Raw genomic sequence first — 20,543 nt, 5'->3', positions numbered from 1 at the left:
CTGTGAAAGGAACATTTTTAAGAGCTCAACACAACAGCTTTTATGATGCAGAAGCCACTTTAGTTTTTGATTCTGAATATATTATTCAGGTGTTTTCTTATTTATTTCAGAAATCCTTGTGATATACAATATTCAGTTTGTTCTGGTCTGCCTCAATCAAAATAGTGTTTAAAAATTACTTTCTGTTTTACTTTGTGTTTGTAACATTAAAGAAAGTTCTTTAAAAAGTTACTTTTAACAGTAATGCATATTTCTTAGCAGAGGTGGGTAGTAACGAGTTACATTTACTTGAGTAATCTTTTGGGGTAACAAATATTTTTCGGAGTATATTTAAAGATGGGTACTTTTACTCTTGCATGAGTAAAATCTGTACTTTTACTTCGTTACTCTGGGCGATGCTCCTCTCGTTACTTTATCTTAATGCAATAAATGTTACAAATTATTCAGTTTATTCCAAATGCACCATCTACTTTTCTCTGGACAATGAGCGATGCCCATTCGCGAATGATTCATTCTTTTGAGTCAATTCTGTTCAAAGGCTTGATCAAACCAGTCGGCAAACGAGTGAATCGGTTCATGAATCAGTTTGAATGACTCGTTCAGTTCCCTGCCGCACGCGCTGAGCGTCAGAAGCGGTTCACTCAGAGTTATAACGTTTAACATCAGCAGCGTTGAAAACGGGGCTATGGAACTGCACTGGATTGAAAGCAGATCTGCAAAGGCTATTATTTGCTTGCGATGGAGATCCTTATTAGATGAACGCGTGTGCTGTCTACTGTTTAACAGGTAATAACTTGGGCTACATTCGATTACAGTACACGATACCACTGTGACATTAGTTTGTTGTACGTGTGTGGCTTATAACAGAGGGGAGTCAAGTTGAATGCATCTTCCAAAAGACAAAAAATAGCCGATTAAGATTTTATTAATTTTAATACAATCACACCGGTGCGAGTACGTTCAGCAAGTCATATCATCAGCTGTTAAATTCAGATCTGTGATCGCTTGCTGGCGCTGAGCCAGAGATAGACGCGTTTTTACAGCGCTGCGCATTAACCAATCACACACGGTTCTGTTGAGCTTATTAAAGCAATGGCCAATCAGAGGTGTTCCGATGAGTCATCGCTGAAATGCCGGTGCTTCCTTCACTCGCTCACTGACTGAATACCTCTTTCTGGTGAATTCTCTCGTCAGAAACAACAAAGTGCAGATGTGTTTATGAATCTATAATTAAGATATTGATTTCACAGTGTTAACAGTTTCAGTGATTTTAATGGGAGCTTCTGAGAGTGATTGAACTCTAGACTGTCAGTGAAAATAATCTTTAATAATGTAAATGTTATTTGCTCACTTTCTGAACAATGAAAGATTAGTAGCAATATTTATATCACTTTAACTTTCAATGTTAAATTCACATTCAATATAAAGTCAGTCGTATTAAAAATGTTATGGCATGAAACCTATATCTGTTACTTAAGTAAACAGACAGGGTTTTATAATAAATTACAGTAGAGGCTGATGAAATATATACATTTATACACACACACATACATAACATACATTTTATCTATATATCTAAATAAAAATAGGCTCTGTATATATGACCCAAAGTAACTAGTAACTAACTACCTGAGTAGATGTTTTATCCGATACTCTTTTACTCTTACTCAAGTAACTTTTCAAGACTAGTACTTTTACTTTTAATTGAGTACAGTTTTTGGGTACCCACCTCTGTTTCTCAGTAACTAGCACAACACTGGTGTTGTCATAACGTTCACCTTGGAGATTGAAAATGTTTCTTTTTTGAGACCCCAGGAGCCCAAATTCAGACCCAGAATAATAAAACCCACAGAAGAGGTGGGAGTTCAAAGGAGGAATCTTTATATTACCAAACTGCAGGGAGAAGAAGAGTAGATATAAGTCATGATCTGCAAGATTAACCACAATCTGATGTGATCCGACCACCTCAGAGAAAACCAGTGTTGAGCTGCTGCAAGAGCTTTTGAAGCACAGCAGCTGTGGTCAGAGAGTTTGGGAGTTAGGAGCGGTTCGCGAATCATTTGAGTCAGTTTGGGGATCGCGAATCATTTGAGTCAGTTCGGTGTTCAGAGCGGGATCGCGAATCATATGAGTCAGTTCGGGAGTTCGAAGCGGGATCGCGAATCATTTGAGTCAGTTCGGGGATCGCGAATCATTTTAGTCAATTCGGAGTTCAAAGCGGGATCGCGAATCATTTGAGTCAGTTCGGGGATCGCGAATCATTTGGATCAGTTCGAGAGTTCAAAGCGGGACCGCGAATCATTTGAGTCAGTTCGGGGATCGCGAATCATTTGGATCAGTTCGAGAGTTCAAAGCGGGATCGCGAATCATTTGAGTCAGTTTGGGGATCGCGAATCATTTTAGTAAATTCGGAGTTCAAAGCGGGATCGCGAATCATTTGAGTCAGTTTGGAAGTTTGGAGCAGGTTGGCGTATCCGTTTAGTCAGTTTGTGATTCGCAAATCATTTGAGTCGGTTCTTGAGTTCAAAGTGGGTTCGCGAATCATTTTAGTCAGTTCGGAGCGGGTTCGCGAATCAATTGAATCAGTGAGTTCGGAGCGTGACTCATTTGAGTCAGTTTGGAAGTTCGGATCGGGTTCGCGAACCCTATGGTTATATATAGAACCCCAATTAACCCTTTTTTCTAAGAGTGTTTTGTTATTTACTTCAGAAATCCTTGTGATATACAATATTCAGTTTGTTCTGGTCTGCCTCAATCAAAATAGTGTTTAAAAATTATTTTCTGTTTTACTTTTTGTTTGTATAGACCATAACACATAAAAGCACAGTAATGGGAACATAAAGAAGTTCTTTAAAAAAGTAACTAAAAAGTTACTTTTAACAGTAATGCGTTACTTTCTAGTGTAAGTAATCAACAAAGTAATTGAGTTACTTTCTGAATTAAGTAACTAGTAACTGTAACTAGATACTATTTCTTAGTAACTAGCACAACACTGGTGTTAACACAGATTCACACAGAAAACAGCGGTTTTAAATCATAATTATATTTCACAATTTTATTGTATTTTGATAAATGGAGCTTCATTGAGCAGGAAAAAACTAATTTCAATAACAAAAAATGCAATTATTCCCAACTTATGTATTTTATATATATATATATATATATATAAATTTAACAATGATAGTGATAATCATAATAAATGCAGTTATTTATTAACATATTTAATTATATACATTTCCTGCCTCCACGTCTTAATTATTGATTTCATAATAATAATAATACTTGTTAATTGTAGCTGGAGCTGTATGTGTTTGTCTGTCACTTCACTGAAAACTAATGAAACTCCGGGTCGGCTCAGTCATTTGAAATGAATCATGAGATTTTTTCATGAGATTATGTGACATGACAGACAGAAACCTTTATAGAGCCGTTAGACACTGACACCCATCTATGACAGAAGATCTGGACATTTCTACTATTTATTTATTGGAGATCAATAAAAGATGAGATTGCACCTTCCGGCCACATATCCCTCTCTCTGTTTCAGTTTTTCTATCCATTTTTTATTGTCACATTTGTCCTCAGGAGCCCACAAAACTGAATGACAGACTGAAAACTGAAGAAAATGAAATGTGTTTGAATCAAAGCACTGTGTAATGTAGAAGATGCGAGGAGGAGGGAACCCTGAGGTCTGATCATATATTAATGCATCTATTCACTTTAATGCACTTTCATCATTTGCCACAGGCTGTGAAAGACTGCTGCAGTTCTGTTAGTGGACAGTAGGTGGCAGCACTGCATTGGATTTCAATGTAGTTCAGTCCATGATCACTAGAAATAGTGCTGCTATGAGTGATGTGATGTGATGAAACCTCTAACACTTTATACTCCGTATATATTTAAACAAAAAAATCAAATTTTCAGTTTTAATGCTATATGCATATTTATAAAATCATGTGACATTGAAGACTGGAGGAATGATGGTGAAAATACAGCTGTGCATCACAGAAATAAATTACACTTTAACACAGATTCACACAGAAAACAGATATGTAAGATTTAATATTATTTTAGCATTTTACTGTAATATATGATAAATGCATAAAGCAACCAGCCACTTTTACGTCTACCAAAACAGCATGTAAGATGTAATTACAGAATATGAATGTAACACTGTGTTCTGTAATGCTTTTATTTGTTTATTAGACTCATTTTCAGGACTTACAGAAGGCTGTGTGTTTTAGTTTCAAACAGACTCCATGTGGTGATTAATAAAGATTAAAGAGCTGTATGGTGGCTTTCCGTGTGTAAAATGAACTGCAGCGAGTGTGTGAGATGATGCTCACCTGCTGATCGTGTCGCAGTGCTGTGTTTCACGCATGTTACCAGCTGCTCAATGCATATGTGCCCTGTGTGACCTCTGCTATCCCAGCATCCTCCTGCGGCGTGTCTCTCCTGCGTTTCTGTGCGTCTGCTGCTCTATTGTGCTGCATGTTTGACAGTGACAGATGCTAAACCCACAGTATTCTGAGAGAAAACACGCACGCACGCGCGCATATATCTGAAAACATGACAGTACATTTTTATTGAATGTTTATTACTATTTTATTAATTATTATAACATTTTAATAAGGCTGCTTGAGTGGTACTGACATGTGTGAAAATAAAAATTATATATATAATTACTAAAAACTACATTACCATAATAAATATTTTAGTAATTTTTATAATATGCATGTAACTTATGTTAACATATATTAAAATATCTATTATTATTTTATTTTGCATTGATGACAATTAAACACATTATTTTTTAATAATAAAAATATATAAAACAATATATGTGTGTGTGTGTGTGTGTATTTAATTCTATATAATTGTTTAGTAATATTTAGGGCTGCAACTAACGATTATTTTGATAATCGATTAATCTGTCGATTATTTTTACGATTAATCGATTAATCGGTTTATGTACTTATATTTTAGTTTTTTCCATTTTTTCCCCAAGTAAATTATTAATAAAGGGTCTTTATCATTCAGCATAGATTTTTAAGAGATTTTAACCATTTTGCATTGTCATATCCTCATCAAAAATATACCTGGAGTTGTTTTATTATGTTAGTAATCCTTTGTCGAACTCTTCTGCAATCAAAACACTGACCCATACTCTAGCAAAATTCACAAGGAGATTTCAAATATTGTTTTCACCATGGCAGTCCTTAGAGCTCCTAAAGTAGTTTAACATCCCAAACAAAGCTTAAGGAATCTTTGAGAACATATTTTCACGAAGTATAAGGATAAAACAGAATAAAATTGCAGTGCATTGTATTTTATTATTTACTGGGAAAAAGCTTTATAGCTTATGCTGTGAAATTGTAAACAATCCTTCGAAAAAAAAGTGCCAATGGCATGAAACCTGAATGGAACTCACAATTTAAAGTAAAATCCATCAGAAGGTTGTCCAGAAAAAAAAAATTGGGACACACACAAAAAACCTGCTGTGTGAAAAAGAGCAGTGAATACTTAGAAAAGAAGTGCATTTTAAATATACTCAAACATTTACCTCTCTCATTCAGTCATAATTAAGCTGCAAGTCTGAATTATGAACTGGTAAACGACAAACTGATCACATAACATGTTTGTAAAGCTTTAAATGTTAACTGTTAAAAAGCAATGCTATCAGCTTTTACGACTAAACATTTGCAAACAACCTTGTACTGGAGAATCTGCACAAATAAAATTCTTAGGGGCCGTTCACATATCGCACCTAAAAACGCGTGGAAAACGCTAGTCGCGCCGCTTTCTCCTTCTTTCCAAAGCGCTCGGGCAGAAGCGCCCCTGAGGCGTCTGCCTTTGCTAAGCAACCATGACGTGCTCTCTCCATGAAGACCCGGAAATTTCAGCAAAGGATAAATGGATGCGGTGTGGACGCGCCTGGAAAAACGGGCGCATCGCACCGCGTGCGTGTCGCGACCGCGTCGCTTCCATTATGAGAGTGCATACTGCGCGCCTACATAGGAAATAACTAACTTGAGCACGCAAAAGACACGATATGTGAACGGCCCCTTAAACAGTTCAGTAGTGCAGAGTTTACAGGTTACTCTTCATTTTGAAGGCTCAAAGTAAAGTACTCCCACTTCCCGCTGAATGCTGCAGAGACGCTGTTCGGGAAGCACGTGACATAAAACGAGGCCAGCTATTGGCTATTCGCTACTTCACCTGCTGTACTGGCTGAGTAAAACCTCCGGTGGCTCATTACTGCCACACTTTGGTCACCGCAGATTTGAAATATGCACGAAATGAGCCGCTTATGGCAAATAAAATTTATTTAGCGACGAATCGATTACTAAATTAGTTGACAACTATTTTAATAATCGATTTTAATCGATTAAATCGATTCGTTGTTTCAGCTCTAGTAATATTATTAAAATATATTGTTAGTATATTTAAAATGCATTTACGCATTTCATTTCATAATAATAAATATTGTAATGTTTAATATTTTACATTTTAAAACTACTATGTTTGAGCCATATAAAACTATTAAAAATTCGATATTACAATAAAAATAATACAATAATAAATTATAAGATAAAAATATAATTTAAGCATTAACCAGCTTCTAACTGAAGACAGATATAATGAGAAAGAAAATGAAATGAAGTGAAAGAGAAGTGTGACCCGGGCATGTTGTCCACAGGAAATCTCAGCAGCTCTATTTTTTTTTAATTGGCACCGGTTTAATTCATTAACAAACCATCTGGGGCTGTATTTGAGTCAGATCTCCTCCTGTATTTTGTTATTGTGCTGTGTTTTAGGACTATCATGGACAGCTGACCTAATGTTTTTGATTCTTCATATTCTGCATGATGGTGATAGAAATGAACCTTTTTCAAGAAATTAGAATTTTAACCTTTTTATAAAGCCTTGTTTATATATAAAAAAAAGTGTGCATCATCTTTTGAGTCAGATTCTTACATTTAATCAGTCGATTTGAGCGGTTGCCAAAGCAAATTAAATCAGTTTTAACAAAAAACATGTTTGAAATGCAGAGGAAACACAGAAGCTGCATCTGAAGAGGGTTTTTAGATGCATTTACACATTTAATGCAGGACATGAATGCATTTAACCTGCTGTTACAAATGCAGAAATAATGTTTTTATATTTTTAAAATAAAACGTTGAATACTCATTTTATCTGAAATCATATAAAAAAAAAAAGAAAAGATGTGATATTAAAACCGCCAGTAGGTGGCAGCAAGACACTGTTAATTAGCGAGTCATTGCGATTGAACCGAATTGTTTAAACAGTTGATTAATTCAAGAACAAAACACTGTCATGTTGCTCAAAGACACACAACAGCTCTGTGGATGTGTTTGGTATTATTTTTGTTGCTGAAAATTAGAAGAAAAAAAAAAACCAGGCAATATGGTGTCTAAGTCTCTTAATATAAACTTCTTGTTTATTGAACTGCTATATAAAATCAATATTAACCACGCTATAAATATGTACATTTCCTGCCTACACGTCTTGAATTTTGTGATCATTTTAAATGCATTTCATTAGATTGAAAAATGCAGTGAAAGACTTCATAACGCAATGTAAGTGTGTTCTGTTTGGTTTTTGCCATATTCTTCAATGTCGAATAGCAAATGGTTAAAACGTCTAGTACAATATTATTGCAGATGATTTGAATCTCACACCCTGAATGTAGGAACACGGTCAGATCTCTGATGCATGTTTGAGTGTTTGTTTTGTGGTCTAGCAGAGCTTCAAGACACTTTCTCTCCATCTCTCTCTCCAGCGAGGCCACAGAGGAGCTTCATCCCAGTTCGCATGCCACGTCTTCAGTCAAAACCGTGAGCACAGCGTCCGCTGGAGCCCTGCAGAAGGACAACGGCGTCCCTCCAGCCGCAGCCGAGAGCCACCAGTCGAGCAGCGCCGCAGGTCAGACCTTCAGCTCATCACTACTCAGACTGCTTTCTTTGTCAAGTCAAGTCTGCTTTATTGTCAATTTTCCACAATTCCACAGAGAATCGAAATTGTGTTACTCTCAGACCCCGCTGCATACAGATAACATTAACATTAAAGCCTAAAAATCTTGATCAAATATAAAATGTAGATACAACTATAAGGGAATATAAAAAAAGACATATAATAAAATTAAAAATAAAGCAGCGCAAGGCACATGGCAGATAGAGTGCAAATCAATGAAGTGAACAACAGTGCAGATAAAAGATTTTAGTGCAAAAACAAAAGCTTATTAAGTCTGATTAAAGTGACAGGTGGAATGACGTCAGTTCCATGGAGAATGAGGTAGTGAGCAGACCAGTGCTGCACAAAGTGACTGGTGCATGCCATCATATGTTAGTGGTGGGTGGGGGGGTTCATAGTTCAGTGGTGCCTGGGACAGAAGAGGGGAAGGGGGGGGAGTTCAGGAGTGAGTTCAGCTTCCTGACAGCCTGGTGGATGAAGCTGTCCTTCAGTCTGCTGGTCCGGGCCTGGGGACTTCGCAGTCTCCTCTCTGATGGCGGCTCACCTCACCCATGTAGTTTGTCTCATCTTTGTTGCCAATGAGACCCGTCACAGTCGTGTCATCCGCAAACTTAATAAAGAGGTTGGAGCTGTGTGACGGTGTGCAGTCATGGGTCAGCAGAGTGAAGAGGAGGGGGCTCAGCACACATCCTTGGGGGGCCCCATTGTTCAGTGTGATGGTGCTGGATGTGTTGCTGCCGACCCGTACTTCCTGAGGTCTTCAGTCAGAAAGTCCAACAGCCAGTTGCACAGCGAAGTGTTGAGCCCCAGCTGACTCAGCTTGTAAATGAGCTGTTGAGGGATGATTGTGTTGAACGCTGAACTGAAGTCTATGAACAGTATTCTGACATAAGAGTCCTTTTTGTCCAGATGTGTGAGTGCTGAGTGGACGGCAGTGGCGATGACATCATCGGTCGACCGGTTGGACCGATATGCAAACTGGAAGGGGTCCAGGGAGGGGGGGAGGGCAGACTTGATGTGGCTGTGTTTGTTCACCCAAAAAAAGAAACATTCCAGCATCATTTACTTGCACACATGTCAGTCAAAGCTTTAAAAGTTAAAACCAGTGTTGTAGTCGAGACCAGCTCATTCGAGTCCGAGTCCAGATCGAGTCCAGAGAGGGTCGAGTCCGAGTCAAGACCGAGTTCAGAAAGGGTCGAGTCCGAGTCAAGACCGAGACCAGAGAGATTGGGTCTGAGACAAGACCTAAAGAAATCTTCAAGAGTATGTCAAATGTTTGGTGGAAACAATAAAGGTTAAAATGGCCACATAGTATGTGGTGTAAAGGTAATTTTATTAGTATTATGAAGTGTTACTTTTCAATATTAAGTGCTCATTTTCACATAACATCGTTGTACCACTATACACATCCATATAACCTTTCTAGTACACATAATATTACTGTACGACTCTATATTGTAATTCTACATAACACTTCTAGTACAAGTAACATTACTGTACCACTATACCTGTAAATGTTCAACTGTAACAGCTTTTACATAACTTTTAACCTTGAAGCTTAACTAATGACTGCTAATATCCTTACAATGTTTTGGATTATGTGCACTTTAGATGTTGTGAAGATTACAGATGGGCATAATTACTTTTCAAAAAAAATAAGTGAGGAGACCATCCAGCTACCCAACCAAGCACGATGTGGTCTCATGATCAATCCACCCCAACTAAAAACTCTCTCTACTGGCGCAGAGGAAGCGGGGACTGACAACAGTTACCATTTCATCACTTTCTGTAACAGCAACGGATAATCTAATGCTAATTTCCCTGGATGGTGCGTTTTAATGCAGGGTAAAATACACACTAGTCGAAGTTTTTTTTTAGTTACGGAGGCAGGAGGGTAACTTAAGGCCGGTGACACACTGGCTGCGTAGCGTCTCTACTGCGTGCCAGAAAGGTGGTGGCTGCTTCGCGTTTTCTGTGTCTTTACACACCAGAAGCGTGCCTGCACGCGGCGCTTGGCGCGCTGCAGCGGCTGTAGGTGACATAGAGGGAGGCCGCCAAAAAACCAGGCTCTTTATTTTTTTTATTACAATATCAAATTTATTTTTTTATTTTTTTACACACCTACTGATAAGACACCGTCAACAGTATTGACGGCATAGAGTATGTTTGACAGGTGCAATATTTGAAAATCGATCATTATTAATTTATTTTTAAAATTACATTTATATCTGAATTTATGTCAACCTATAGACTTTCAAATATCAAAATGTCATGAATTAATATGTATTTGTGTACAAAATGACATATAAACATATTTTCCTAGTATATTTTGCCTGGAAACGCTTCCCACATGCACGCGTCGCGTGAAAAATAGGCGTCGGTTCTATTTCTATCATGCGCGCGTTTTCCGCGCGGCTCGAGTCGCGCCTGGGACGCGCGTCTCACGCAGACAGTCTGCAAGATCTAACCTGTTAACATGGGAGCCGAATTAAAAACAGACACGCCACGCAGCTGAGGCGCTTGCGCCACGCATCCAGTGTGTTGCTGGCCTAACGTCTCACGTGAAAAGAAAATCACCAGTCATTGGATGTGTCAATCATACATCAATTTAAATAAACATTAACATACAGTAATAATCACGAAATATTTGGATTGGGACTCGAGTGGAATCGGGCATAAGTCCGATTCCTAATATGTTCGAGTCCGAGTCAATACCGAGTCAAAATGCACACGAGTCCATGACAAGACCGAGACCATTAAAATACGGTCTCGAGACCGAGTCCGAGACCGAGTCCGAGTCTCGAGTACTCAACACTGGTTAAAACATTAAAATCGAAGTCACGAATAGCAAGTTCTGAGAGCTGTGCAGTATCTAAAGTAGTGCTGTCAAACGATTAATCACGATTAATCACATCCAGAACATACGTTTTTGTGTGTGTACTGTGTATATTTATCTTGCATATAGAAATACACACACATGCATGCATAATAAAAAACACACAGCTATACTATGCAAACAAAAACTTTGATTTTGGATGCGATTAATTGCGATTAATTGTTTGAAAGTACTAATCTGAAGAAGAGACCTCAAGCCTCCTGTAGATGGCAGACTGATGCTTCTGGAGGTTTAGTTTGTTTTTAAAGCTTTGAGTAAATGCTATGTTTCTTTTTCAGAAAGCAGGAATGCTGTCACGATTAGAGTAGGCCTCTCAGCATGTTGTTGGTTTGCGGGAGTCTGAATGTTGACTCTGTGGGCTCTGAGGCGCTGTATTGTGGGTGTGAAGCTGGTGTTTACCCATCATGCCCTCTCGTGCTGACAGGCGTCTGAACACAGGTGTCTCTGTGTAGTGGATATGGCTCAGATTCCTGGTCTGCTCGATCCATTCACCAGGAGCTATGGGTCAGAGGAGAGGAGTTCATCAGCAGAGCATCTCTTAAATTAAAGCTCATGGCCCTGATTGATTCCAGACGGTTGGATTAGATCACAGAGAGCAGAAAGAAACGTCTCTTGCAGCATATGGCCTTCATTTGTCTGAGAAACCTGCGGTCTGTTCTTCAGATTAGTACTTTCAATCAATTAATCGCGATTAATCGCATCCAAAATAAAAGTTTTTGTTTAAATAGTATATATGTGTGCTTTTTATTACATTAATATAACACTTAAATTATTTTAAAAAGTATAAATAATTCATGTTTTAATCTTTTGTTATAGTATTGCATTTTAAAATGTAATTAAATGATATTCATGGTTTTCAGATGAATCTTTGGTGTGGTTTGTGAAGTTAAGTGAGGGTTTGAGTCTTTGTGAAGACATTGAGTCAGTTCTGTTCGAAACCTGAATTTTTGCAGATTCAGAACGATTCGATCTGATTCACAAATTACATTTACATTCATGATTCACAATTTGATTATATCAGATTCTGTATATTTTTAGGATAACGTAAATGCTTTTCCTAATGTGTCTTAGTGAAGAAAGGAAAAGACAGATACTGCGTGAGATTTCGAAGTATTTATTGCACTAAGCATTTTTTAAGGTATACACATTAAATTAGTTCACATACAGGCTACTTGGAACATAACAGAGTGCATTGTGCCAAAAAAAAAAAAAAAAAAATATATATATATATATATATATATATATATATAATATTTTGTACAAATAATTTAAATTGTATTTATTAATAATTATCAATAAAAAACGTTTATTTTGTTTTATTTCAATGTAATTTATTTCCTTTAGATTTCTTTGTTGTTGTTGTTTTGATCTGAAAAAAAAAAAGTAAATTCCCAGTAATTTCCAGGTTTTTCCTGACTATGTGAACAAAATAAGTTTATCCAAATATTACAATATTATCTGATTAATTAATTTGTTTCCGTAAATGACCACACAGTGAATTTGCAGCTTTATAAAGAAAATGAGTGAAGTGCTATATCCCAAATTTTTATTTAATTAATTAATTTTAGGTACATTTTTCAGATTAATTTTTGGGTACATTTTACCTAAAAGTTTCATTTTTGTTAGTTCATAAAATTATGATGTTGAATGAATGAATGAATAAAGATTTCTCACTTTTTCTTTTTGTTTTGTCACTTCCAAAAAAAAGGTATTATTATTAAAAATTATTTTAAGAAAAGTGTAATATTACTATAATAAATTAACACATTAATGTTAATATAATTACAATTAAAATGCACTTAATGAATTTTTAATTCATGATGTTGATTTTTAAAATTGATTTTTAACTTCAAAAGAGTTTTTTTTTTCTTCTTTTTTTATGTTATTAATTTACTACATTTCTTACCATCTAAACATTTTTATGGTTTTAATTTGTAAATCCTGATGTTGATTTAAAAAAAGAAAAAGAAAAGATGCACACATTTTTTGACAGTCAGTCTGATTTATTATCAAAAACTTCATTATCAAATGCAGATTTTTAATGGTGTGATGAAGTCTCACATACACACACACACACACACTTCTTACCAGCTCAGTAACCTGTGATGCGTTCGCTGTGTGACCTCTGACCCCTGCTGTCTCTCTTGAGCTGGCCAGAGAAGGCAAGGCTTGTCCAGGATTATTTTGCCAGGTGTCTCCTCCGCTTCTGGGAATGATGTTTTTTTCCCGCTCTGAGTAAACCGATCCATTGTTTGTGGCGGCGCGGTGTGGATGTCCCGTCCCTTCAGAAGAGATGGAGTTGGTATCACCCTGGGTCACGCTACATGTCTGCGCACGCTCTTCTGTAACACAGGCGCTGTTCAGGGTGAGCTTCAGCGAGAGATCTCTTTCTCTTTCTCTTTGATTAGGGTTTCCCAAAGCAGGTGCACCTGCGCCGCAGACGGGGCCCTCGATGGGACGGGTCAGCAGCAAGGGCCCGGATCGACCCGCTCCTCAGGTTCATCCCAGTGACCAGGACTCGCTGGTGCAGAGAGCCGAACACATCCCGGCGGGAACACGCACACCCATGTGTGCACACTGCAGCATGGTCATCAGGTCAGACATCTCACACCAGAGATTCAGACGGGGTCAGCTTTTAATACTAGAAGATAAAGATTGTAGACGCACTTAAAGTTCACTCTTAGAAATATGTGCTTCATGATGCCATGAAGAAGAACCTGTTTGTCTAAATGATTTCATAAAGAACCTGAAGAACCTTTCTGTTTCACTAAACTCTCTTTGTGGTGGAAGAAGATTCTTGGGATTATAAAAAGATCAGAAAGAGATGGTTCTTTAAAGAACCTTGGACTGAATGGTTCTTTTAAGCACCTTTAGTTTTTGTTTTAAGTTTTGAAGGTTCTCAGTTTGAAATAGTTTTAATTTAGTGGTTTTAAAAGTCAGATAGATAAACCGCTAGAACCCAGATATAACCAGTTGAGTTAGCAAGAAACAAACAAACAAACAGATACATCAATTTAAAAACAACTAAAGACCGGGTGAAACCAGCTACAACTAACTGTTTTAACCCTCTGAGGTCAAAAAACAAAAAAAAAGAGAAACGCGTAAACCAGATGATTTAGCAAAAAGACACACACACAAAAATCTTTTATCTGACCCTGGAGCACAAAACCAGACATTAGTGCCAATGGTGTTACATTTGTTGCAGATGTTGTATCATTGAACACCTACACGAGACCTTCGTGGTAAAGTAACAGAGTGAAAGGATACATTAGTGTGGGGAACACATGTGAGGTAAAGGAGCGTCTGATGGATTGGGCTTGAGCTCATGATGTTTCAGGATCTGTTACTGCACAGACTGCCAGACTCCCATCCAAGCTTCATCAGTGTGTTGTCTAATCATCTGATTGGTCAGCCGCATCCCGCTGCTGTCCTCGCGTTACCTCGACAGATTCCTCCACATCAGATCCCATCAGACGGCTGTTTTCACACTGTCACATGACACTCACAGCTTTACCTGTGTCTGCTTTATGAGGATAAATCTGTTATTTTAGTGTCATCAACTTATAGTTTTATTCATATTTTACACATTTTTATAGAATTTTTCTTTATGTATAAAACAATTTTTTTGTTACTTGAAATAAGTTAAATGTTAACATTTTATATAAAATATAAAATCCTAGTTTAATTTTATTTTACATTTTCAGTTAATTTAATGTTTCATTAAGCAACTAATACTAAAACTGAAATATTAATAAAATAAAAACTATAAACAAACACGACTAAAAATGACAAAAACACGGTAGCAAAAACTTAATTAAAATCGTAAAAAATGACTCAAAATATTACACTTTAATCATATTTCAATACTAAAAACATTTTTTTTATTTTGTTGTGTTTGTCATTTTAGCAGCTTTTGTTTTTTGTTAAATCTCTATATCATTGTTTTTTTGAAGTTATTAAAATTAGGTTAGTTTTTAAATGAATACGTGTTGAAATATTAATATATTAGTTAATAGCTTCCTTTTTTTGTCGAAACTGAAGTTGATAAGAACAGCGTTTATTTGAAATCGAACTCTTTTGTATCATTATTAAAGTCTTTATTGAATCCTTGCTGAATACAAGTATCAGTCTGAACGCTAGTGCTACATTTGTTTCAGATCGAGTAACACTGAACATCTTCTGTACTCATGAATTAACATGAGAAATGTGCCTAAGAACAATAAGAGCAGAAGCAGTGTATAGTTATACAGTTATCCTGTATTTGGGTGTGTTTGATGGTTTCAGAGGACTGTAACACAGAGATGGGTCTGTGTGTGTGTGTGTGTGTGTGGCAGGGGTCCGTTCCTGGTGGCGATGGGTAAATCGTGGCATAAGGAGGAGTTCATCTGCTCTCACTGCTGCAGTTCTCTGGCAGACGTGGGCTTCGTGGAGGAGCGTGGCTCTGTGTACTGCGAGCGCTGCTACGAGCAGTTTCTGGCCCCGACCTGCTTCAAGTGCCAGCAGAAGATTCTGGGGGTGAGTTTGTGAAGTGCACCGAGTCTACTACTGCTTTTACTCTGAACCGGATGTTTAAGAGTTCAGTGTCCATCGTACTGCAGCATCTGTAAATGACATGGTGTGTGTGTGTGTGTGTGTGCGTGTGTGAGTGAGTGTGTGTGTGTGTGTGTGAGTGTGTGTGTGTGTGTGTGTGTGTGTGTGTTTGAGTGTGTGTGCGTGTGTGTGTGTTTGAGTGTGTGTGTGTGTGTGTGTGTGTGTGTGTGTGTGTGTGTGTGTGTGAGTGTGTGTGTGTGTGTGTGTAAGAGTGTGTGTGTGTTTGAGTGTGTTTGAGTGTGTGTGTGTGTGTGTGTGTGTTGATTTTGATTTTATTTAAATATTCAACTATTTAAAAAATAACAGAAAACAAAACAAAAAAATGTTTCTATATATTACATATAATTATTACATGTATTTCCAACATTCTATTAATTAGATGCGTGTAAGTGCCACTTTTTGAGTACCATGTAGATTACTGAAATGTTGGATATATGATATTTTAAATATTATATAAAAATAAAGTATATAGTAAGTACATTTTATTTATATAGCACATTAAACATAGCAAAGCTGAACAATGTAAAATAATATTAAAAGTGAGATGGAATTTAAATGTGTGTGTGTGTGTGCATAAGTCTCCTACCGTAAATATATCAAAACTTAATTTCTGATTAGCATATTGCATTGCTAAAAACTTAATTTGAACAACTTAAAAGATGATTTTCCTCAATAATAAAATTGTCTTGCTCCCTCAGATTCCAGATTTTCAAATATTGTTCGATCATAACAAACCAGACATCAATAGAAAGCAGTTTTGAGATGTTATATAAACCTCCATCTGAAAAATGGACCCTTATAACTGGTTCTGTGCTCCAGCGTCATGATATAATTGTATGTTGTTCATCGTGAACGATGCTCTTAACTACTGACCTCCATGATTGTTCCCTGCAAGCTTTATTCTCTCTGAGAGCGCTGGGCTGTGGGACGGGCTTTAATCAGGATCATAAGATCTGGTTTATCTGCTCAGATGTGTGACAGTTAGCGCTTCACATGAACACAGGAGACGTCTGCACTCAGATAATGAGCTGAGAGAAAACACCTCTCATCGTCCTGAAGATCACATTTCATTAACAGGAGTGTGAACAGCATTACAGCAGATCTACTTCTACTGAAGCTCACGATGCTTTTGGGAAACACAGCCCTGATCAGTATGTTACTCAATCAGTGATCGTCTCCAGATGAGTTTCCATCCATGTTTTAAATGCACTGGGATTTCTGAACGGGTTTGAGAGTTGATGCCAAATCTAAAATGTAATTAAATGCAAAATTTATTGAAATAAATGTGGCTGCACAATTGAAGTAAACTGATGTCACTAACTTTAAGATAAAAATAACAGTATTTTAACTTTTAATAACTATTATTATTATTATTACATTTGACTGTAGTCCTAAAATACCAGTGTGAACAACCTTGTATAAATATTTTTACATATAAATACTATAATAAATACATGCAATTTATTTGTTTGAATTTTTATAATATTATAATCAGAATTTTATAATATATTTAATATAAAAAATTCTAAATGAAGATTAAATTAATACATTTTATTTATTAGAATTTGTACAATATTTAATTCAATATTATCATAATTTAATATATAGTATAATATATAGTTAATATTTAAATATTTGATGTTAAAAAAAAACTAAATAAATGGAAACTATATATAATATAATTTATTTGAGATATAATCGAACTCTTTTTCTCTTTATACATGCCTTGCGTTGTGTATAATATTGAAATATGAAGCTGTAATCTCTGCTGTAGGATGTGATGCTGAGTGAAGAGTTCAGGCTTCTTTGCTTCTCGTCCGCTAACAGGAAGTCATCAATGCCCTGAAGCAAACCTGGCATGTGAACTGCTTCCTGTGCACCAGCTGCCAGCAGCCAATCAGCAACAACACCTTCCACCTGGAGGACGGCCGGCCGTACTGTGAGACCGGTGAGAGACCACACCTCGGCCTGCTGCCTATGGACATACATATATGCAGTGTATACTCTAGTTCTAAAATCTAATTTGTATATATTATGGCATTAATGTGAATTAATATTTTGAGAAATGTACGTTCACTTCACTACACTCCTCTACACTTGTTCTGTCACATCTGAAGAAACCTCCGAGACGCTGAAGTGATTCGTTTGTGAGTTGATTCTTTCTCTGATTGGTCTGCTCAGATTACTACACCCTGTTCGGCACCAGCTGTCACGGCTGTGACTTCCCCATCGAAGCGGGCGATAAGTTCGTGGAGGCGCTGGGCTTCACCTGGCACGACACCTGCTTCGTCTGCACGGTACGATACGATACGAGACGCTCGATCCTCTGAATACACTTTACAATCCTGCTGATATCACCAATACATCACATTTATTTTGTGCATTCCTATTAAATTATATAAGGAGGCTACTTTAAAAAACTCATTATAGGTACTGTAACACTTTATATTAAGGTATCTTTGTTACACTTTACATGTTATAATAACATTTAATTATGCAAAATTACATGCAAGTAACCCTATAAGCAAAACCCAAACGATATAGTAATTACATGTAACGTTACTCAGTACTTAAATGCATAATTTCACTGTAACAAGGATTCCTTAAAATAGTGTAACCTAATTGTCTATTAATTAAATAATATATAATTCTTTTTTAATTTAATTATTGTATTTATTTACCTTTTCCATTTATTCAATTGTTATATATTATTTATTAATTATTTATTAACTTTTTTTTTTATCATTATCCTTTTTTTTTTACAAACTATATATATTATTATTTTTAGTTATTTTTTACTTTTTTATTATTTATTTATGTACTTTTTATTTATTTATATAGTTATTTAATCAGTTATTTACATTATTTGATTATTTAATTCTTATACATTATTTGTTTATTTACTTGATTTACTCATTTAATTGATTTACTTTATTTTCATTTATTTATTTATCAACTTTTTTTTTTATTTTTTTTATTCCCATAACTTTACAGGAATATATCCAGAGTTTCCCTGGTTCTTACATAAACATGACATTTGTTTGGGAAACTAATGAAAATAAGAAATATGATTTCGATTTAGTTTCATTTTAAGGTTTACTCTCTGCTTCTGATGATGTGTTGTGGTGTCTCTCTCTGGTCCTGTAGGTGTGCAGCACGAGTCTGGAGGGTCAGACCTTCTTCTCCAAGAAAGACAAGCCCTTGTGCAAGAAACACGCTCACAGCGTCCAGTTCTGATCTCACGGAGAAACACTTGTGGTCAGATTTATTCCAGTGAGATCAGGAACCGCTCTCCTGAAGAAGGCTTTGGCTTCATGTTCAGAGCGTTGTCTGTTTTTGAGCGAGTATATCATGCGATGCAGTGTTTTATTGAGATCTTGACATGCAAGAGATTTTTCGTTTCTTATTGTTATCATTCCAGAAGTTTATAGTCTATTATCCACATGTATTTAAAGAGCCGTGTCTCTGTGCTAATATATTTTGTGTTTGGACGGCCGTCTCTCTCCTGCAGAACATCCAGCTCTCTTCATGCAGGTAGATTTGATATTTTACAGTGATATTTAATGTTATTTCTGTGCTCTTTTATCTGCGTCAGGTTTGTGGGAGATCCGATCATCTCTGACTTTATTTGTATTAATATAAAAACATGTTTTAAGTTTAGGATTAAAGACTTCCAGATGGTTTTCTAATCATTAGCTCGTGTGCATCTTTATTCTCTTTGTTTTAGTTGCCTGTAATTCACTTCTTTATTCTGAGATGGGATGAAAAATAAAACACTGTTCTTCTCAAAGTCTCATAGTGTGATTAAAACGATTTCTTTTTTATGCAACATGGATCACATTGTTATCATCAACTAAACTAAAACTGTAAAATAGAATAGATAGAAAAGAATACAAAAATGCTAAACGAACTAAAATTAAAACTAAATGTACCGTATAGAAAAATATTCTTTATTATTTCACATTTTTGTATATTTCACAAGAGAATAACTCTAAAATCTGAATATGCCAAAAACTTCAAACTTAAGTACTAAAATAACTTTATCAAATTATTTATCTATTTAGTTTATCAAATCTATATTTACATATAAATAATATGCCACAAAATAAAAACAATTACTGAAACTTTTAACTATAATGAAAATGAAAACAGAAGTCGTCAAATTATAAACACAAAAGTGGCTTTCAAAAGCGCAAACGAAAAGATGAATTTGATCAATTAATAAATTACCAAAACTTGGAAACTTCTTTAAAAAGATGACACGGGGAGAGATCGAGATCGAGATGGAGCAAGAGAGTGAAGTGAGTATGAAGTGACTGTTGGTAGTAGCAGCTCCGTGGTTAATGCTAGCACCAGTGGATCAAGCAACATCGATGTAAAAGGTGAAAATGTTGTGGACAGAGTCGTCTCTCTGGACTTGCAATACTGTCAATTGAGAATGCACGTGCGCGCATTCGGGACCTTTAGGATATGATCAATAACTTCGCACAGAGGAAAGCCCGGAAAATGCAGCTATAATGTAAGTGAGCATCTTTTTTATGTATTTGGACCTATGCCTATGTGTATATAGCAGTGACAGTAACAGTAACAATGTGTTATTATGGTGCGCCGACACCAGCAGTTTTTTTTTTTTTTTTTTTGGTGCGCGTAGCATCATGACGTGTTGTAGTAGGGAGCCCGCCTTGATAATCCTGCTTAAGTGAAAGTGAAAGTGAAGTGACATTCAGCCAAGTATGGTGACCCACTCAGAATTTGTGCTCTGCATTTAACCCATCCGAAATGCACACACACAGAGCAGTGAACACACACACACACACACACACTGTGAGCACACACCCGGAGCAGTGGGTGTTAAGGGCCCGGTGTTGGCTCGTTACGCCACTGAATGAGTATATTTCCACTTTGAGAAACTCTTGTTGCTCTCGCCTTGACTCGCCATGACTGCAGCACATATTTGAATAAACGGAGACACGCCCACAGTGCGTCTTTGTGTTTACAGTGGTTGGCATCCACCAATCCTACAATGCGTCGCTGCTGCAAACAGGTTAGGCTGCACTTCAGT

General features: G+C 36.5%; 1 protein-coding gene across 5 annotated transcripts in view; it reads left to right on the top strand.

Moving 5' to 3' along the window:
• LOC127966420 (PDZ and LIM domain protein 5-like) overlaps positions 1-19,271 on the top strand; it is a 73,925-nt gene extending 54,654 nt beyond the window's left edge. For all 5 annotated transcript variants that reach the window (XM_052567366.1, XM_052567367.1, XM_052567368.1 and 2 more), the window contains 6 exons: positions 7,805-7,947; positions 13,300-13,486; positions 15,226-15,406; positions 17,309-17,429; positions 17,663-17,778; positions 18,629-19,271. In XM_052567366.1, coding sequence (XP_052423326.1) covers positions 7,805-7,947; positions 13,300-13,486; positions 15,226-15,406; positions 17,309-17,429; positions 17,663-17,778; positions 18,629-18,718 — 838 coding nt within the window. In that variant the 3' untranslated portion in view covers positions 18,719-19,271. The remainder of the gene's footprint in view (positions 1-7,804; positions 7,948-13,299; positions 13,487-15,225; positions 15,407-17,308; positions 17,430-17,662; positions 17,779-18,628) is intronic.
• The last annotated feature ends 1,272 nt before the right edge of the window (positions 19,272-20,543 follow it).

This window comes from Carassius gibelio, chromosome B10, assembly GCF_023724105.1.
Source record: "Carassius gibelio isolate Cgi1373 ecotype wild population from Czech Republic chromosome B10, carGib1.2-hapl.c, whole genome shotgun sequence".
NCBI classification, from domain to species: domain Eukaryota; kingdom Metazoa; phylum Chordata; class Actinopteri; order Cypriniformes; family Cyprinidae; genus Carassius; species Carassius gibelio.
Note: the sequence above shows the minus strand (reverse complement) of the source record. Positions and strands in the feature narration are given on the sequence as shown.